This window comes from Arvicanthis niloticus, chromosome 6, assembly GCF_011762505.2.
Source record: "Arvicanthis niloticus isolate mArvNil1 chromosome 6, mArvNil1.pat.X, whole genome shotgun sequence".
NCBI classification, from domain to species: Eukaryota; Metazoa; Chordata; class Mammalia; order Rodentia; family Muridae; genus Arvicanthis; species Arvicanthis niloticus.
Window position 1 is genome coordinate 70110990 of NC_047663.1, and position 19616 is coordinate 70130605.

Below are 19616 nucleotides of genomic sequence, written 5' to 3' on the forward strand. Positions count from 1 at the left end.
TGTTTACTTGTGGGGGCACAGGATGCCCGCACCATCTTGTAATGGCGAATGCTGTCACGCTCACGGTGGCTCCTAACAGCCACTGACTGGGCCTTTGCTCAGTTATGGCCCTGACTTAGGGAAGGAAGATAAATCTGGAGCTGACTGAGGTCCAGGGATAATTTGCTCAAGGAAATAATAAGGCCCGAACTGGGCTGGCTTCCAAAATTCTTCAAGATATCACCAAATATAAAGAAACTAGCATAGCAACCAATCAAAATGGTGCTACTGTCATTGCTTTGCCCCCTACCAATCATATTAGAGGTTACATATTTCTTCTGGAAAAATCCCCCTACCCCTGCATAAAAGGGGCCTTCAAGCCTCTCAAGTCATCACCATTTTGATGAATGGTTGACCCCTTAATACTGGTTATTTATCTCTGTTTGCCCCTGTATATTATTTGAGTCTAAGGTCTTCCTTCAGCAATTCTTGGACTCTAACAGATGCTGCTTCTGAAAAGCCTAAATTCATCCTACAGTGCCTCTTTCTTGAAATTAATCAATCAACCGAGGTAACGCTGAACACCGACAGCCCTGAGAGTTGACTCCTTAAGATATTGTTGAGGTAGTGCACTTGCCTATATTTACACTAATTGGCCTGGTTCCATATCTACCCACAATACCAGGCTAGAACAATAACTTAACTGCAAACATTCCTATTCACAGTACAGTGAGTAAAGGACACCTGGTCCCGGTTGTCAAATAGCTCCTACTTCAGGGTGCCCAAGGGAGTGAGCCAGCTGATAGCAGAGTAACAAGAATAATGGGAAAATGGCAAAACCACGAGTACACCTAGGAAATTCTGGGGGTTTAGTTATCTGAGAGCAATTTTGAGTGACAGGAAATGGAGCTAAAGAAGATGTTGTACCCTACAGCAAAAGTCTTGATGCTAGGCTCTGCAACACAGCACTAAGAACTAGGAAAAAGTAGCCAGTCTTGAAGAAGTCAGATTGGTCCTCTATAAACTTTAATTTGCATATCTATAACTCATAGGGGGAACAGGCTGGAAAACAGTTTTGGTGTTTCCCAACCCCTTTCTTAGCCTAGATTCTAATAAAAGAAAGTCCATAAAGGAAATGGGTGTGGCCTGGTAAATGCTGGGAATAGTAAGAAAAGCTCATTAAGGAATCCTAGCTAGAGCCATTTGAGAGCAAAGGTGTCACTACACTTTGTTTTCAGTTGTTTTCACCTTTGAGATAGCCTCATCCAGGCTGTTGTTGAACTCAGTGTGTTGCCTGGCTCTATTTCCTGAGTTGCAGTTGTACTAGGTATCAAAATATATTCCTGCAAGCACTCTACCAACTGAGCTACCCGCTAGTGTTGTTTAGAGGTTGTGAGTGTCTGTGTGTGTGTGATATACACAGCAGGTACCTGTGCGCGCGCACACACCCCCATACACATACATGCAGAAGGCTACCCATAGGATAGTCATTCCCCCACTGACTTCCACTAGCCCCAGCAGAAATGAATCATATAAATGAAAGTTTCACTACGTTCATCAGAAAATCTGGAAGACATGTCTCCTCCTAGATAGCCGAGGCACACACTGTGGATGCCCTGTCACCTTTCTTCATCAGCAGGAATGGGATTCCTGGCCCCACCTACTTATCAGGCCCTTGCTCAAGGTATTTCATAATCAGTGACTGTTTTCTTCTTTCTTAATGGTGTAAACCTTAGTGCTTTTGGTTGTTTTAGATAATAAAGTGCTTAGGAAACTGCCTAACACAGCTACTGCTAAATGCTGTTTAATTGTCAATATATCTGAAAACAGATGTCTAAATTTATGAGCTTGCCATCCAGAACTGACAGCTCCTAGGAGAACCACTAGACTCTCAAAGCCAATGTCTTAGAGTAGAACCAATTGGATTTACTATGACCCAACAGCTTCTCAATAATGCCATGGTGATCTCATATCAATTATAAAACCTTTAGTCCTTACCTTCCTTGTTCACAACTAGCTCTTACAACTTAAACTAAGCCACTTATGTTAGTCAATGCACTGCCATGTGGCTGATTACCTCTCCTCAGTTTTGTATGTCTGTCTTCCTCCTTGTCTGGATAGAAAAACCTTCCCTCTCCTGGGTCTAACTAAAGAATCTCTCATCTGTGTCTCATTGATGAATCTTACTCCTCAGACTCTCCCAGAGCTCCTATCTCTGCCCGGAAGTTCCATCTATCATATCCTCCTATGCTATAGGCTGTTCAACTCATTGTTATTAAGCCAATCAGAAGGTGTTGGAGGATGTTTACAAAAATAGATGGTGCTTAAAAATACGCAAGTCTGGCCTGTACTCTTATCTCTGCTGGTACAAAAATCACCATTTGAATACTACAAAGACAATCTTACACAGTGCACAAAAGCAAATCACCTCCAACAAGAGGTATATAATCAAGCAAGGGTATACCACACACTGCCTGTTGCACAAACCTCCAGGTCTAGTGTCCTTTCTCCCCCTCAACCACACCATGATCTGGGTTTTTAGTTTATTTTGCTGATGTTTCAGGTGAGATTTGATTGTCAGGAATCAAGCCAACATAAGTTGTCACTGTCCTACAGCCAACCCTAACTCAGCCTGAATCTGTCCTGCCCAGAACAGACCAGAGTCTGTACAGATAGCTTCATCTGTCCATGTGGAACTTCCATTGCTTTCTTCTCACACACAATCGAATCCACATTCCCACCATGGTGGTCAGAGCCTCAGAGTCACACACACTGTCATCCTCAGCTCTCTTTTCTTTCCCTGTCCCTGGAGAACATGCTGGTCTTGCTAAGCATCAAATACCCTAAGCCAACTTCTTTGTGGGCAGCTCTTCCTGTGACAGTCCAATCTCCCAAGCACCCTGCCCCTTCTCACTCTGTAATCCCCTAACATAGCTCTGCTGACCTGTCATTCACTCCCTGATGAATATTTTCTGTTTGATGGACCACCTTCCGTAGTCACACCAACCCTGCAGTGCAGGGTTCATTCGGTTTCTCCACCCTCTGCACAGTGCATGGACCTATGACCACGCTAAGTGAGAGAATGACATCTCTAAAGCCCAGGATAGAGTCACTGACATTGCAGCCTAAAGGGTGGCCAGCAATACCAGAAGTGTCGATCTCAAATCATATTTTTAAAATTGAATTTGGTTTACTTTTTTACCAACATGAAAGTTCCTCCATAAACTCTTATTACATATTCAAAGGCAACTAGATATTTTCAGGGAAAGATTCTGGTACATCACTCAATAACCACAGGTCCTGCAAAATACAGTCATCAGAAGCAAATCCGAACTTCTCTATATACCATCCCGTGCTCCTAGAGAGACTTGTTTACGTTTTAGAGACCTCCAGAGCCTTTGTCCTCTTCTCCTGCAACCCTGCTACCTCAACCCTCACTGCACTCAGGGACTACCATGCCTACCCTGTCCAGCTTCAACAGAGGCTGTAGAATCTGATTGTCTTTCCAGCTGTTTCTCTGCTGCTAGACGCTATTACAAAGTTCCTGGACGTTCCCTAGCTTTGCTTGCAGATCCTAGGGTCTAGTTCCCTTGATAACAGCATCCAGGACCTTATTTCACCACTTGTCTGCCCAGCTATAGGATAGCGCACCGCAGAGGCTTCTGGGAATTGTAGTTTCGCTCGCAAAACAACGCGACGCAAGCGCACTTCATCAATTTTGCTCTTGGGCTCCCTCTGAGAAAAGGAGTCCAAAAACCCAAGTGCTGCAACAGGGAGATTTGTGGGAATTAGGCTTCCTGGCTCCTAAACGAATGCGCAGGCGCAGCTCCGCGTCGGGCAGCAGGCTCCAGCTCATTGTGTCCTGACTGCTCTGTCGAGGGTATGCTTTGTCGCCGCAGTGGACAAGCTTCTAAGGAAGCCCCAAGGTGACCTGCAGTGTCCAGAGACCGAAGGTCAGGTGTGGGAGTGAGAACGGAGGGGACCCAGACTAAGGGTGGGTTGTGGTCCGTTTTGGATGGCGTGGATCCCATGTCCGTAACTTTGCAGCGCATGTACTGAGATTGAATTCCACACAGAGAGAGGACCAGCAGGTCTGTCTTGTGGTGGAGCTAAGGGATGGGAACTTGATTGCATGTGAAGGGTGGGTCAAGACGTCTAGCTTATCTTGCAGCAAACTCAGAAATACAGTTCCGTCCAGCTGCTGGGTATATGCCTAAGTGTGGCTCCACGTTCTCTCTGAGGAACTCGAGTACAGGACATTTTCAGTGCAGCCCCTGCACTTGACAAAACTGTGGAGGGTGACTTATGTGAATGATTCATTCTCCCCAAACCCGACCCCCTACACTCTCCCACTCGAAACACCCTTCTACACACACACACACACACACACACACACACACACACACACGGGGGGAGGCGGTGGGAGGGAGAGGGAGGGAGGGAGAGAAGAAGGGAGAAAAGGGGAGGGAGGAAGGGAGGGTGAGAGGGAGGGAGGGAGGGAGGGAGGGAGAGAGAGAGAGAGAGAGAGAGAGAGAGAGAACAAACACACTGCCTGTTGAACAAACTCCTGTTCACTTAAACCAACCCAGAGAAGGAGAATCCTTAAGCCACACAATACTTGCGCTGCAAGGCTTCCAAGGTGAACATCTGGCCTGCTTAAATCCCCTTCCCTTTCAGGAGAGAGTCAACTCTCTCCCTCCTCCTTCCCTCTAGTTAAGATCAAGCTGTCCCAGGAGGAAAGAGTGTCTTAAGTCTCCAAAGCACAGCTGTAGGGGAAAGGACAGAGCATGGGTAGTGTTTTAGAACTGGGCTGGGCAAGCTTTCTGCAGGGGAAAGCCAAAGCCACACAAAACAGGAAGGCATGGAGGGTCTGACTAAAGGAAAGATGCAAATGGCATAGGAACAGTCACTTTACAGGTTAGGCAAGGACAGCCACCTTCAAAGGCAGCAGGGCGCCAGAGTAAACTGAACAAAGAACTCATTGCTTTAGGGGAACTGAGGAAGCCAGGATGTGGATGTTGAGGTGCATCCCTGTGACCTTTGACCTGGCCCTCTCATCACAGGTGTGCAGATATCTCTTGTCTGAGGAACCCTGCAGTTGTAAAGTTCCTCCCCTGCCTCCTCCCTACTCAGTGTTCCTCAGCTCACCAGAGAAAAGAAATGGCTGTCAGCCACCTCCCAGCCCCGGTCCAGGTGAGTGGGAGAGGAGCCTTGTGAGTCCTCACCATCCAGTGTCATCCCCCTGTCCCCCAGTTGTGTTCTTGACTTGAAGAGTATGTGTTGTTTGCTCTAACCAGAAGCTGTCCTTATCCAGTCTCCCCGAACACCTGACCCCACTTGCTCCCTCCCACCACACATCTCCTCCTAATGAGCTTAGCGCTGTCTGTGAGGCATGTGAATGACACCGCTGAGCAGAGTTCTAGGTTAGCATGAAATGAAAACCTTTCCACTTCTCTGAGCCAGTAAGATGTTAGTCCTAAATGATAAAGGCAGGAACTGACACAGGAGCTAAAAGGAGGAATTTGAACTGTTCCCTGTGAACATGGGGTTTCCTGGACTCCATTTATTTATTGATGTCTTTTAAAGACAACATGTAACTTCTTTGAGAGGAGTCTATAACACTACATCTATATGCTAGGGGAATTGCTATATAATAGAATCGTTGTGTGGCATGTGTCAAGCTCTAGGATAAGTCACATGCAACACACACACAAGACTTACTGAAGGCAGTGGACATGTGCCATTGAAGGACTTGGTCCATTCTGAGAAGTGCATCCTGTAGCTGTTTGGTCTTCATGTGAACACACAGAGGGTATTTGTGAGCACCTACATGGTCTGGGTCAGCTATTCACCCTAGCCTCCTTGTGTAATCCAGGGTTGCAGAAAACACAAAACATGTGAGGTTGCTGCTGGTGAGATGTGACATAGAGTATCACAGGAAAGATTTCTTGAGTGTATTGGAGTGTTATGCTAAAGTAATGATTTAAAAAGAGGACACTAAGTGTATCAGTGTGGTGTGCTGTTGTTATCCAGTGTTAGCCGCTGTACAGTACTGTGCGCTGTATCCTTTTACACTTCTGCCAGTGCCCTCTGTTCATCTACACCACCATCACCACAAACACGGAAGTGTGCGTTGTGCCGAGAGGTTGCACCAGCTACGTTATGGCTGTGGAGAGTGGGAGACGTGGGCACAGTGGACAAGTGCACAGTCTCACTGCTTCTCTACAGTTGGGGACAAAGTTTGTCTGCAGCACAAAGCTCGGCCACTAGGAGATGCTGAGGAAATGCCTAGCTTGTCCCTGAACACCAGCTTCCTGCAGATGGATGATCCAGGAGAGGTGTGGAGACAGCCAGTATGAACTTCTCTGTGGTGTGGCCTGGGTGGTAAGGAGGGTTCTGTGTTACAGGACTCGGTGACCTTCGAGGATGTGGCCGTGCTCTTCACCCAGGAGGAATGGGGTCGGCTGAGCTCTGCCCAGAAGGCCTTGTATCGGGATGTAATGCTAGAGAACTATAGTAACCTGGTCTCACTGGGTAAGCTGGACAGCACGGGACTCAGGTTCACCTTTGGGGGACTCATTGGGGTCTCTGAGGTAAGGCAGATAACACAGGGCTCAGGTTCACCTTTGGGGGGCTTATTGGGGTCCCTGAGGTAAGCTGGGCAGCATGGGGCTCAGGTTCACCTTTGTGGGACTTGTTGGGGTCCCTGAGGTAAGGCAGATGGCACGGGGCTCAGGTTTACCTTTGGGGAACTCATTGGGGTCTCTGAGGTAAGGCAGATAGCACAGGGCTCAGGTTCACCTTTTGGGGGCTTATTGGGGTCCCTGAGGTAAGCTGGGCAGCATGGGGCTCAGGTTCACCTTTGTGGGACTTGTTGGGGTCCCTGAGGTAAGGCAGATGGCACGGGGCCCAGGTTTACCTTTGGGGGACTTGTTGGGGTTCCTGAGGTAAGCTGGACAGCACGGGGCTCAGCTTCAGCTTTAGGGGACTTGTTGGGGTCCCTGAGGTAAGCTGGACAGCACGGGATTCAGGTTCACCTTTGGGGGACTTGTTGGGGTCTCTGAGGTAAGGCAGATGGCACGGGGCTCAGGTTTACCTTTGGGGGACTTGTTGGGGTTCCTGAGGTAAGCTGGACAGCGCAGGGCTCAGGTTCACCTTTGGGGGACTTTTGGGATTCCTGAGGTAAGCTGGACAGCATGGGGCTCAGCTTCAGCTTTAGGGGACTTGTTGGGGTCCCTGAGGTAAGCTGGACAGCACAGGGCTCAGGTTCACCTTTGGGGGGACTTGTTGGGGTCCCTGAGGTAAGCTGGACAGCACGGGGCTCAGGTTCACCTTTGGGGGGACTTGTTGGGGTCCCTGAGGTAAGCTGGACAGCACAGGGCTCAGGTTCACCTTTGGGGGGACTTGTTGGGGTCCCTGAGGTAAGCTGGGCAGCATGGGGCTCAGCTTCAGCTTTAGGGGACTTGTTGGGGTCCCTGAGGTAAGCTGGACAGCACGGGGCTCAAGTTCACCTTTGGGGGACTTGTTGGGGTCCCTGAGGTAAGCCGGATGGCACGGGTCCCAGGTTTACCTTTGGGGGACTCGTTGGGGTCCCTGAGGTAAGCTGGATGGCACGGGGCCCAGGTTTACCTTTGGGGGACTTGTTGGGGTCCCTGAGGTAAGCTGGACAGCACAGGGCTCAGGTTCACCTTTGGGAGACTTGTTGGGGTCCCTGAGGTAAGCTAGACAGCACGGGGCTCAGCTTCAACTTTGGGGGACTTGTTGGGGTCCCTGAACAACAGAGTGGGTTGGAATTGGGCTGGCTCATGATTCTGCCTTCACTCCTAGTATATGTCTATCCCCTTGGGGTTCCCAGAGCTCTGTTTAAGTCTAGAGATATGTCACAAGTTAAAGGTGTGTGGGAACAGACTTTCTGTGTCAGGTCCCAGGCCATCTTGCCCCACCCCTTAGAAACATGCTCACCTTCCTCTCTAATCACCATTTCTAGTATATTCTGGGGACCTGGTCTCATCTTTACAATGACTTATCTCGATTATGCACAGATAAGGTCATGGTTTTCTTCCTCCTTCACACGCAGGTCTCTCAGGATCCCGACCAGATATGCTCTTTCCCCCGGAAGAAGTGGAAAAATGTTTGTCAGAAGAGGCTCCCGAGGACTTTGTTCTGGGTAAGGGTCATGCATGTGGGAGACTGTGGGAGGAGCCCAGGTAGTGGGGTCTTAGCAATGTGACATGCCTGAGCCATATTGTCCCAGCATGCATATCCAAACTGACATTCTGTATGGAAGTCTGTACTGAGGACTTCCTTCTCTCCATGTTTCACATAAATTAGTAGTCTGTGGCTAGAGAGGTGGCTCAGCTGTTAAGAGCGCTTGCCCTCTTCCAGGGGACCCAGCTTCAGTGCCTAGGCCCCACATTGTGCAGCTCACAATTGTCTGTGACTCCATCTCCAGGAGATCCAGCATCCTCACGTGGCTTCCAAAGGCACACTGCACACACGTTCATATCCATCAATAAAATTGAATTTTTACAAATTAGCAGTCTAAGTCTTGGAGAGATGGCTTTGCTGTTAATAAGAGCACTGACTGCTCTCCCAGAGGTCCTGAGTTCATTTCCCAGCAATGACATGATGGCTCACAAACATCTGTAATGGGATCTGATGCTCTCTTCTGGTTTGAAGAGGATGACAGTGTACTCACATACATAAAATTAAATAAATCTTTAAAAATACGCCCCCCCCCCGCAAAAAAATATGGCCTATTCTAAATCCAACATGCAGGAGCTGCCTGCAATTCTCCATTGAGGAGCCTCCCTGGTGCTCTGGAGATGGTTTTGTGCTTGCTGACACAACTTTTTTTGTAGTGAAGCAAACACTCATATCCTCCCATCTCTTGTTCTTCGACCACATGGAGGTATATTCACCCGGAGTTTAACTGTCCTCCTGTGCCAGGCTTGGTGCTTGCTACAGGTGCCAGAAGGGCCAGGATTATCATATTCTTTGCTATATTGCTCACACTTAGAGCAGCGTGTGCCTGCTAGTGAGACTCGCTGTCTGGAATGTGGAGAACATGACAGTTCAGTGGCTGTTGCTTGTCCTGTGGAGTCCCCTGGGGCTTCTGACTCAAAGACTCGGGATATGTCTTCCTGCTACTTTGAAGTATTCTAGGAACCTCCCTTGCCTTACCTAAGATCCTGTAACAATGCACTTTCCTATAATGTGATACAGGCTATAAAATATCTTTTTTTTTCTTGAGATAGAGTCTTTCTACATAGCCCTGGCTGTCCTGGAACTCCCTATTGTAGACAAGGCTAACTTGGAACTCACAGGGGATCCCCCTGCCTCTGCCTCCCACATGCTGAGATTAAAGGCATGTTCCACCATATTTGTCCTGTAAAGTATCTGTTAAGACCTCTTACTATTTTTTCACTATAATCTAGTGAAATAGGCAAAGGTTTCTATATTATAGTTAATATCTACCTACCTCAAATGTCTAGGACTCAATGTTTGATGGAATTTAACTATCATAACTCAAAATTGCAGTTATTTACAAAAGTATTTAACTTACAACTGATGTATCTCAGTGGTAGAGCTTGCATGGTGTCCTAGGTTCAATCCCCAATATGGGGATATAAAGAAAATCTCTAACTCACCCCTATAGAATATTCTGTAGATTTGATCTTCTTTGACAACCAAATGCCTTAAGTCAAAGCTATCTTACCAGCCCAAATCCCCAACGTTTCAAGTACTGACAAACCACCACACCTGACTTCAGATGACAGGTCACAATTAAAATTCAGACAGTGAAACTCTCCTATATAATTACCTTCAGTTGTATGTACAATATATATATATATATATATAAACATAGAGGGTTTCATATTTAATATTGAGTCCCATCCCAAAGACATGTCATTATGCATGTGCAGATATCTCAAAATGCAGAACAGTGGAACACTCTGCCCAGGCATGTCAGTCAAGGGCGGCTCAGCTGTTTTAGATTAAAATTTCCCCGTGGTCACACCTATCACTCTTGGCTTAGCATAGACTGGTAGTTTCAATTAGCACACACAGCATCAGGTTTCATTATAGTATTTTCAAACAAGATTTGTTGATTCCCATACTCTTCTCCTCCACCCCTAGCCCAGACCACCCTGTGTGTCACTTAACTGTTACTCTCTCTGTCAGCCCATGGCCCAGAGGACAGAAAATATAAAAAGCAAAGCCATCTATCATGATGTTTTTCTTTCTGTGAGTAAAAATAACTGTCTAAGAATGACTGCTGGCAAGAAACTGGGCAAAGAGAAAGCCTTATTTGCTCCTGATGGGAGTGTAAAGCACAGCCATACGGAAATCAGTAAGGATCTCTCAAAAAATTAAATATAGAATTACCACATGATAGCTATCTCATGCCTGAACCGATCCCCAAGCATCCCACCATAGCCCATCCATGTTTACTGGAGCTTGATTTGCAATAGTAAGAAAATTATCAGGGGAGGAGGGGGCCAGGTTGTATATGTGTGTGCAGTGCTCCCAGAAACCATAAGAGGGCATCAATTTACCCTGTAGCTAGAGTTAACAGGAAGTTGTAAGTCACTCCAACACATACAACCCCGCCACCACCACCACCACCCCACCACCACCACTACCACCATGGCTACTAGAAACAAAACTGAGATCCCCTGGGTGCTGAGCCGTCTCTTTAGCCCACTAGCTTTGTTTTCTGCCAAATTTCCTGGGTTTCTTTTCTGAGTCACATTTTCCTGCTGTGGCAAGATACCTGAGAGGTATAATTCAAAAGGAAGTAAGGCTTATTCTGGCTCAGTTTCAGAGTCTGTAGTCGATGGTGAGCTGACACCGTTGTTTGTGGCCCTGCAACAGGACAAACACCATAGAAGGTAGGGGAGGAAAGCTCCTGCTTCATGACAGCCTGGAAGCTAAGAGACAAAACAGGAAGGGGTCAGGAACAAGATGAACCTTCAAAGACATACTCCCAGTAACATGTTTCCTCCAACTGCACTGCCTCCTAGTAGCTCATTCTACTGGGACTAAAAATTAATAAGGTTTCTTAGGTTGGGTTTCATTGCTGTGGAGAGACACCATGACCAAAGCAATTCTTATAAAGGAAAACATTTAATTTGGGGCTGGCTTACAGTTTCAGAGGTTTATTCCGTCACCTTCATGGCGGGAGGCATGGTGCCATGCAGGCAGACGTGGTGCTGGAGGAGCAGAGAGTTCTACATCTTGATCCACAGGCCGCAAACATTGAGCAGAGCTTGAGTATAGGAGACGTCAAAGCCCGCCTCCACAGTGACACACTTCCTCCATCAAACCCACACATACTCCAACAAGGCTTCACCTTCTAATAGTGCCACTCCCTATGGGCCCAGCGTTCAAACCATCACATAAGGTTAAGACTTGGGGATGAGGGGCTTAGTGTGTAAATGCTTGCCTCACCAACGTGAAGACCTCAGATCCTTTTTTCTTGGATAAAAGCTAGACATGACAGCATACATCTGTAACTCTAGCATTGACTGGAGGCAGAGGTGGGAGGATGCCAGGGAGCACCCAGGGAGCACCCAGGGAGCAGTCCCCAGCCAGTCTCTTAAAGCAGCAAGCTCCTCGGAGCGTGAATCTAGCCACTGTTACTACCATTACAAGTCATTGAGCAATCTGTCTTGTTGCTGCTTTAACATGTGGGGTACTATACACTCTAAGCCAGAAAAATGCAAAGAATATCCATGTAGGGATCTCCCATGAACACTACTGAAAACTGACATAGGTGACATGGTCTTTCATGTTTCACTTGTCTTGCTAAAGGTATATCGGGTTTTTTAATTCTTGCTTTTTAACCTCTTGGCAGCTTGTTTTCTGTATTATTTCCCTCTTCATTAGATTTAGTTTCCTCTTTTTCTGATCTCTTCAGATTGATAGTCAATATTTATATGTTTACTATATTTGAAAGCTTTAGCTGTCCTGTGAGCTCCTGTTCATGTCTGTATTTATAGCACATTTCAGTTCGGAAGACTTAAAATTGGTGTCGTGATTTCTCCTTTGATGTGTCAGGAATACAGAAAGGCATCACTTTCTTTCTCTTTCTCTGGTTTTGACTTTGAACATTTGGATGTTGGAGATGTTCCTATTACACGCCCAGAGAATTGCCCCTTTGACAGAAGCCCGTTTTCTCTGATGTTGTGGAATTTGTCTGATACTAACACAAGCGTCATCTTTCTTTTACATTTTAAATCCTTTCTATTCTTTTAGCTTTACTATTTCAGTGCCTGTGTTTTCCTGTTTCTTTGCTCCTGGCCTGAAGCTGGGTTGTTTATTTAGCTTACCCCACTCTGTGTGGGGTTGGTGTCCGCACTCCTCTTCCTACTGTTCACTCACCTGCTTTAAATCCCTTTTTATCGTTCTGCCTTTCTCTTGGGTTGTTTTAGTTTTTCCGTGTTCGGCCTGTGTTAGCTCATTGACTTACAATCTTTAGACTTTTAGTGGTAAGTGTGATATTTAGAAACTAGCTTTTTATTATCCAAACTAATAATGTTCTCATGCAGGATGGGGAATGTAGCTCAGTGGGTAGAGTCCTTGCCTAACACACTCCAAGCCCTGGTCAATCCCAGCACTGCATAAACCTGGCTTTCTGCTGCACACCTATAACCCCAGTGCTTGGGAGATGAAGGTGGGAGGACTTAAAGTTTAGGGTCATTGTCAGCTGCATAGTGAACTTGAATGCTGTCCCAAAACAAAGAAAATGGAATTGTGAGGGCGGGCTCATGCGCCTTTCCGTGTTAAACTGCTTCCTGTTCCCCCTTTTATGTTGCCTGTCATATATTTTTTCTGTGTATTTTAGTTCTACAAATGTCAAGGTATTGTAATTATTATATAACATGATCTATATTTATTATCCAAAATTTACTTTCCTAACTACTTATTTCTTATATTTGTGTATTTTTACACATTTGTTCCTTTCATCTGTCAGGGACACTCATGGTTTTCTTTGGACATAGGCACAGTCTTTGTTTATTTGTTTATTTAGTAGGCAGTTATCTACTTTCTTGTTGACTCTTTGGAGATGTTTTCTCTTTTTGGTTGACTTCCTCTTTTGAGTTTGGAAATTCGGTTCTTTTAACTCTTGGCATGTTATGTCATTGTCTTCTGGGTTCTGTGGTTTGCCTCAACAAGACTTTTTCTACCTTTACTGGTGATGGAACTGCACTGAGGCTTTCCATATGTTCTTTGCCTTTCAGTCACTCTTCTCTGTTGTGCCTAGATGGATTTTAGCTTTGACCATGTTCATTTACAGTAAGGATGTGTCTCCCAAGCTCATGATTTAAACCTTAAAATGTACCTGTTTGCTTTTCCCAGATATTTGTTAGCATAGTATGGTCTACATAGAGATTTTTAAAATATTTTTTATTGTATTTTTGTGTGCTTTCTTTGTAGGCATATATTTTATATAACCTACATTAATAACTGTACTTAAATGCTTAACCTCTGTTGGCATTCTTTCTAGGCTCCACCCAACAGTTACCTGGTAAGAGCCAGGTAAGCCTGGCTTGCTATAAAAAAGGCTGTTGGGCCTCTTCTCACTCTCAGACTCTCTTCTCTCCCTGACCCCTTTCTCCCTCTCTCTCCTTCCCTCCTCTCTCCATATGTTCCTGGCTGGCCTCTCCTTTTTCTGTCGCTCTCCCTCCCCTTCTCTCTCTATCTGTCTCTACTTCCTTCTTAATGCCTCTTCCCATACCCTAAATAAACTCTATTCTACACTATACTGGTCCTAAGGCTGGTACCTGCTGAGGCACCCCTCCCACCTCACCATACCGCACTCTACAAAACATATCTTGGCTTTTTAAATAAATAAATAAATAAATAAATAAATAAACCACAACAACCTCTCTTTTAGCCCATCACCATAGGAGGTAGTGGAAAGGGAAGGCTAATAAGGCAAAGAAGGATGAGGACCTGTTTAGAAATAGTCCTCTGGGGTGAATCGAGTCTGCTTGTCAGGATATCGGCAGTTTAGTTCACTTGAGTCAGCAGCAGTAGCTCAATCCACTCACAAACACCATTCACAAATCAGCAATGACAGTTCAATCCAGAAGAAAACATGAGGCTGTGTCGATCGGCCTGAGTCCAAGGAAATGGTAAGAAGCTACCAGAACAGCACCAGAAATTCTTTGGAGCATTTCTCTCTACTAAGTCATAACAAATGATGATCAGCAAAGAGTGGCAAGGTGAACCAATGCCACACAGCTTCATCCACTGTCTGTTGGGTTATGTTTATACCCTTTCCAAACATCATGTGTTCTCTCAAGTATCTGCTCTAAACATCACATGCCCCTTTCCAGGCAGCTTACAGAAAAACACCATGTCTGTTCTGAACAAAACATCTTCCACATGTCTGCTTCAGCAAAAAATCCTCTCATAAGACAATTACTAAAAAAACATCAGATGACACTGAGTCTCAAAAAAAGCCCCCAAAATTTCCACTTCATTCTTTGATTAAATTTTTTTTATACAATATATTTTGATCATGGTTTTTCTCTCCTTCCCCCACCCCAGATCCTCCACATCTAGAGATATCTCTCCCTAAAGAATTTTTTTGAGACAGAATCTCTTTTTAAAAACTTTTTATTATTCATGTGTGTGTGCATGTGTGTTCATTATTCATGTGTGTGTGCACGCGTGTTCATGTTTAACTATGTGTGTGTCCCTGTACTACATGTATACTTGGTGCATGCAAAGCCAGAAGAGGGCATTGAATACCTTGGAACTGGAGTCATATACAGATGTTAGCCATTGTGTGGGTGCTGGGAATTGAACCTCAATTTTGTAGAAGAGCAGCCAATGCTCTTAACCACTAAGCCATCTCTCCAACCCCCAAAACTTACTCTTTAACCTAGGTTGGCCTCAAACTCATAGCGGTCCTTCTGCCTCAGCCTCTCAGATGTTGGGATTACAAGCATGAGTTAGTTTTTGTGGTCTATATTGGATATTTTTGAGCTTTGAAAATCAGATAAAATCTACTCAGTCACAAACAAAATAACTGTTCTCAGAATTCCAACCCAGATGCTCTGAAATTGGGCTCCCAACACTTGTGCCTCATGCACAGCATCAACCTCTAATGTCCTCCGTTCATTTCATTCCATCAAGCCATTTCACCAGAATAAAGGTGACATTTCTGCTTTTAATATCTTTCAGGAGGGATTACAATGGCCATGTGTAAGAAATTCCTCAAGGCAGATATCCCTAAAAAAGAATCAGATCAATGGATAACAAAAGAAAGAGCCACCAGAGAGACTCACTGGGTATGTGCTAACCTGTTAGATTGGCAATGCCAGGAAGGTCAGGAGGTCAAGTTGCAGCAAGTGGTCCTCACCCAACAGGACACTCCGTCAAAGCTGAGTGAACAGAAAGTCAAGGGTTCTGACAAGAGCCGTACAGCAAGCTCGTCACCCATCCAACGTCAGAGATCTCAAGCAAGCAAAAAAGCTTTTGAATGCAGCAGATGTGGAAAAGGCTTCTCTAAGAGTTCCACCCTTAAGAAGCATCAGAAACTTCACACTGAGAAATTCAATGCAAGTCAGCAAACAATGAAAGAAAAACGGTATGAATGCAGAGAATGTGGGAAAACCTTCCACCAGAGTACACACCTCATCCATCACCAAAGAGTTCACACTGGCGAGAAACCATATGAGTGTAAGGACTGTGGCAAGACCTTCTCAGTGAGCTCTTCCCTTACCTACCACCAGAAAATCCATACCGGAGAAAAGCCCTTTGAATGTAATGTTTGTGGAAAGGCCTTTATCCGGAACATACATCTTTCCCACCATCGCAGAGTACATACTGGAGAGAAACCTTTCCAATGCAACATTTGTGACAAAGCCTTTGTTTGCAGAGCACATCTTACCAAACACCAGAACATCCACAGTGGCGAGAAGCCCTATAAATGTAATGAGTGTGGGAAAGCCTTCAGTCAGAGTACAAGTTTTCTGCAGCATCAGAGAATCCATACTGGAGAGAAACCCTTTGAATGCAAAGAGTGTGGCAAGGCCTTCAGGGTGAATTCTTCCCTTATTGAGCACCAGAGAATCCACACTGGGGAGAAACCGTATAAATGTATCGAATGTGGCAAAGCATTCAGGGAAAACTCATCCTTTGCACGGCATCGGAAAATTCACACTGGAGAGAAACCTTACAGATGTGGCTTGTGTGAGAAAGGTTTCAGGGACCAGTCAGCCCTAGCACAGCATCAAAGAACTCACACCGGGGAGAAGCCTTACACGTGTAACACATGTGAGAAAGCCTTCAGTGACCAGTCAGCCCTTACCCAACATAAGAGAATTCACACAAGAGAAAAACCGTACAAATGTAAAACCTGTGGGAAAGCTTTTATCCGAAGCACACACCTCACTCAACACCAGAGGATTCACACGGGAGAAAAACCTTACAAATGTAACAAATGTGGGAAAGCTTTCACCCAGACTGCAAACCTCATTCAGCATCAGAGGCATCACACTGGGGAAAAGTGATGGGGAGGCAGTTCATAAGTGCTGTGGGGATGCTGTCATAATTATTAAATAGAAGATAGTACATGATCACAATGAAGTCTTTTATCATCATGGTTGTGTTTACTGGGGGCCAGGTTTCATCATGCCTAGGGTCTTGAGAATCTTAAGAATGGTGAACACACCTTACTCTTCAGCCTGCCTCAGTTGGATAGTAGTGCCTTTTTGTTGGCTTGAATTACTACTATCAGAACCAAAATGAAACTTCATTAAAAGTATAAATGCCAGTTTATCAAATTTACAATTTTTAAAGATAATTACAAAGTTATGAAACTTGAGATTGCGAAGTGAAGGAACAAAAAAGTTAAGTAAATAGTCTATAAGTATTTTGTTCTAGATTTTCTCATGTAAGAAAGGTGCTGTCTTTAGTAACAGAACCCTTTGTCTCTCCTCACCCCCATCCCTGATGCCCAGTGTGAAGCAGGTAATCAAGTAATTCAAGCAGGAGTCAAGAGTCAGTTACATTATGCTTCTCATGTTTCTGCTACCCTTTGTCAGTCTCCTGGGTCTGCCTGCCCACTTGCTTCTTACCTGTGTTCAAGGAAGGTTCATTTGACTTGTGTGACAATCTTCTGACTTAGTTCCAGTTCTTACCACCATTTTCCTTGTTATCACCACCCTGGACCTCATTCATAATGCAAGTCAGAAATGCAAAATCAGCAGGATCCTCACATCTCCAGCTTTCACGACTCAAGGTCTCTTTCTGGAGGCAAAGGTCATCAAAGGTACCGTATCGCCCATTTGTACCCCCCTCAGCTAAATATGATGCTGGTGTGATACCTATGTAGGGGGTTTTCCATGATAGCCATTACCCTCTAGCCATTCAAACCATCATCAGTTTTCCTCCATCCTAATGAGCTGCCTGGAGGGCATTCACCTCAGAAGTGCCTGTGGCATTCTGCTCAAGGAGTCTAAAGTTTCCTCACGTTTGTGGAATCCCACCAACAGACACTGGAACTACCTGTCCTGTGGAGGGAAAAGTCCCCTTTCAAATTTCTCTAGTCTTTCTCTTTGTCAGGATTTCCTCAACTGCCCTGATTTTACACATGGGTTCCTTTCCCCTGTTTATCTAAGATTGGGTGACCCTGGCCATCATAGGTTGTGTGTCTGACCTGCCACCTTCTTCCATATCCACTGACTGCTATCCAAATGACCTTTTGGTGGTTGAAGGTCAGCTCAGAGGGAACGAGCACTTGCTGTTCTTCCCAAGGACTGGAGTCAGGCTCCCAGCACATCAGATGGCTCACAAACTGTCTGCAACTCCAGCTCCAGGTGATCTGATGCCTCCAAGGAGACTAGCCTTGTTAGCTGTGAGAAATTAACTACTTTGGCCCAGGTCATCCATCTAGAAAGTGGTAGACTGTACCTAAGCTTGTTTTGTTTGTTTGTTGTTTATGTGTTTGGTTTTTTTCTTTGCATGTTTATGTGAGTTATTTTGCACTTGCCTGATGCCTGTGAAAGCCAGGAGAGGGAGTTGGAGTCCCTGGATGAAGTTATTTCATTGCCAAAGGTATCAGCGTTTCTTTTCTGTTCATCTGACACTCAGAGCAGGCCCCGCCTCTAGATCCAAAGAGATGAAAACTATTTAGGGAAATTTTCGAAGTTAGAAATAAAAGTATTCAGAAAAATAGAATATTTCACTTTGGCTATTGATTTTCTTTGTTTCTTCAGATAAGGGTCTCATGTAGCCCAGGTTGGACTCAAACTAACTATGTAGCTGAGGCTGGGCTTTAAATTCCTGATTCTCCTGACTCTATTTACCAAATGTTGGAAACACAGGTACGCGCTACCATGCTGAGCAGTTAAGGGTATTTCTGAAGCCATTTCACACTATCAGATAATGGAAGAATATTTACAATTGAATATTTTATTACATTTTTAGAAGAAATTTTGCAAACTGATAACTAAATCAACAGAAAACTAAAGTCAAATGGGGAAATGTTATATTTGTTAACTAGAATTTACTCAATACACTGAAAAGTAATGTGTGTGATGGGTAATTGGGGTAAGCTTGCAAGAAGCAAGCATGTCTTAAAACCAGAATAAGTGTGACAAAATTTTCATGGTGTTGAGAAAGTACAAACATATCATTAACATAAGAGGTAATAAAACTCTTACCTGCAACTCTCAGCAACTTCCATGGGAAGAAAGGTTGAGAAGAGGTGAGTGAAGTTGGTCTTACCCAAGTCACAGCCTTCCTCTGATGTGAGCAACTCAGACTGAGCAGAAGAACTAATAAAAAATACGGACTAAGCCTCCGATCCAAACCTCAGATTTTGCTGGACCTGATAATTCCAGGAGGGATAACTCAAGGGCAGGTGATACAATAAAGCCTTCAGGTATAGTCTTGCTCTTATTTCTGAGGAGACAAAAACCTATACTGGCAGAATCCCTTATAAGATTCACAAATTTGAAGAAAAAAAAACATTAAAAACTTTATTTCTATTTGATTGACCAGTTATCTGCTCATTCAAAGCTATAAATTCTCATTAAGACTCTCAAGGAGTTGCCAGTCCCCCAATGAGCACAAAAAAAGAAAAAAAAAAAGGAGAAAGAAAAAAATAACCAAGTAGAGGAATTTCAGGAGGAGATGAGATAGATATCTCTTGTCAAAGTCACAACTTGGATACACTGCAGAATTCAGGAAGGAAAGAAACCTCATTGTTACAGTAAATATGAAAAGTTCCCAATAACAGAGGACCTACTACCCGTTACAACATTGGTCATCATATGGAGAAAGTCAACAATGGAATGCTTGAGAAAGAGCCGGTAAGAGGAAGGTGGCATGGCGGCCATTGCGTATTAAGGAATTCGCACCAGAGAACAAGATTGACTGGACCCGAAGTGGGGGCCTTGGCAGGAAGCCAGAATTCTAGTCACTAACCTTAGCTGGATCTGTGAAGTGCAGTCTGGAAAGACTAGAAATCTTTCTAAATCAAAGAGTCAAAGCCCAGGAAAACCATATGGATGCAAAAACAAAACAAAACAAACAAGCAAAAAACAAGAAGAAAAGAAAAAAAAAAGCTTTCAACTAGAAGGCAAAACTCACTGCATATCAGAAACACAAAG

At 44.7% G+C, this 19616-nt stretch overlaps 1 protein-coding gene across 1 annotated transcript; it reads left to right on the forward strand.

Moving 5' to 3' along the window:
- The first annotated feature begins 3261 nt into the window (after positions 1 to 3261).
- On the forward strand, positions 3262 to 19600 carry Znf454 (zinc finger protein 454). Its single transcript, XM_034504848.2, has 5 exons — positions 3262 to 3932; positions 5043 to 5172; positions 6387 to 6513; positions 8057 to 8146; positions 15181 to 19600. The coding sequence occupies exons 2-5, from the start codon at positions 5140 to 5142 to the stop codon at positions 16509 to 16511; spliced, it is 1581 nt and encodes a 526-aa protein (XP_034360739.1). The 5' UTR covers positions 3262 to 3932; positions 5043 to 5139; the 3' UTR covers positions 16512 to 19600.
- Positions 19601 to 19616: the final 16 nt, after the last annotated feature.

Excerpts from the sequence above, each read along its gene's own strand:
- Znf454 (XM_034504848.2), top strand. The coding sequence starts at position 5,140 with ATGGCTGTCAGCCACCTCCCAGCCCCGGTCCAG. Across the intron at positions 6,514-8,056 it reads TAGTAACCTGGTCTCACTGG|GTCTCTCAGGATCCCGACCA; the intron begins GTAAGCTGGACA and ends CTTCACACGCAG. Across the intron at positions 8,147-15,180 it reads TCCCGAGGACTTTGTTCTGG|GAGGGATTACAATGGCCATG; the intron begins GTAAGGGTCATG and ends AATATCTTTCAG.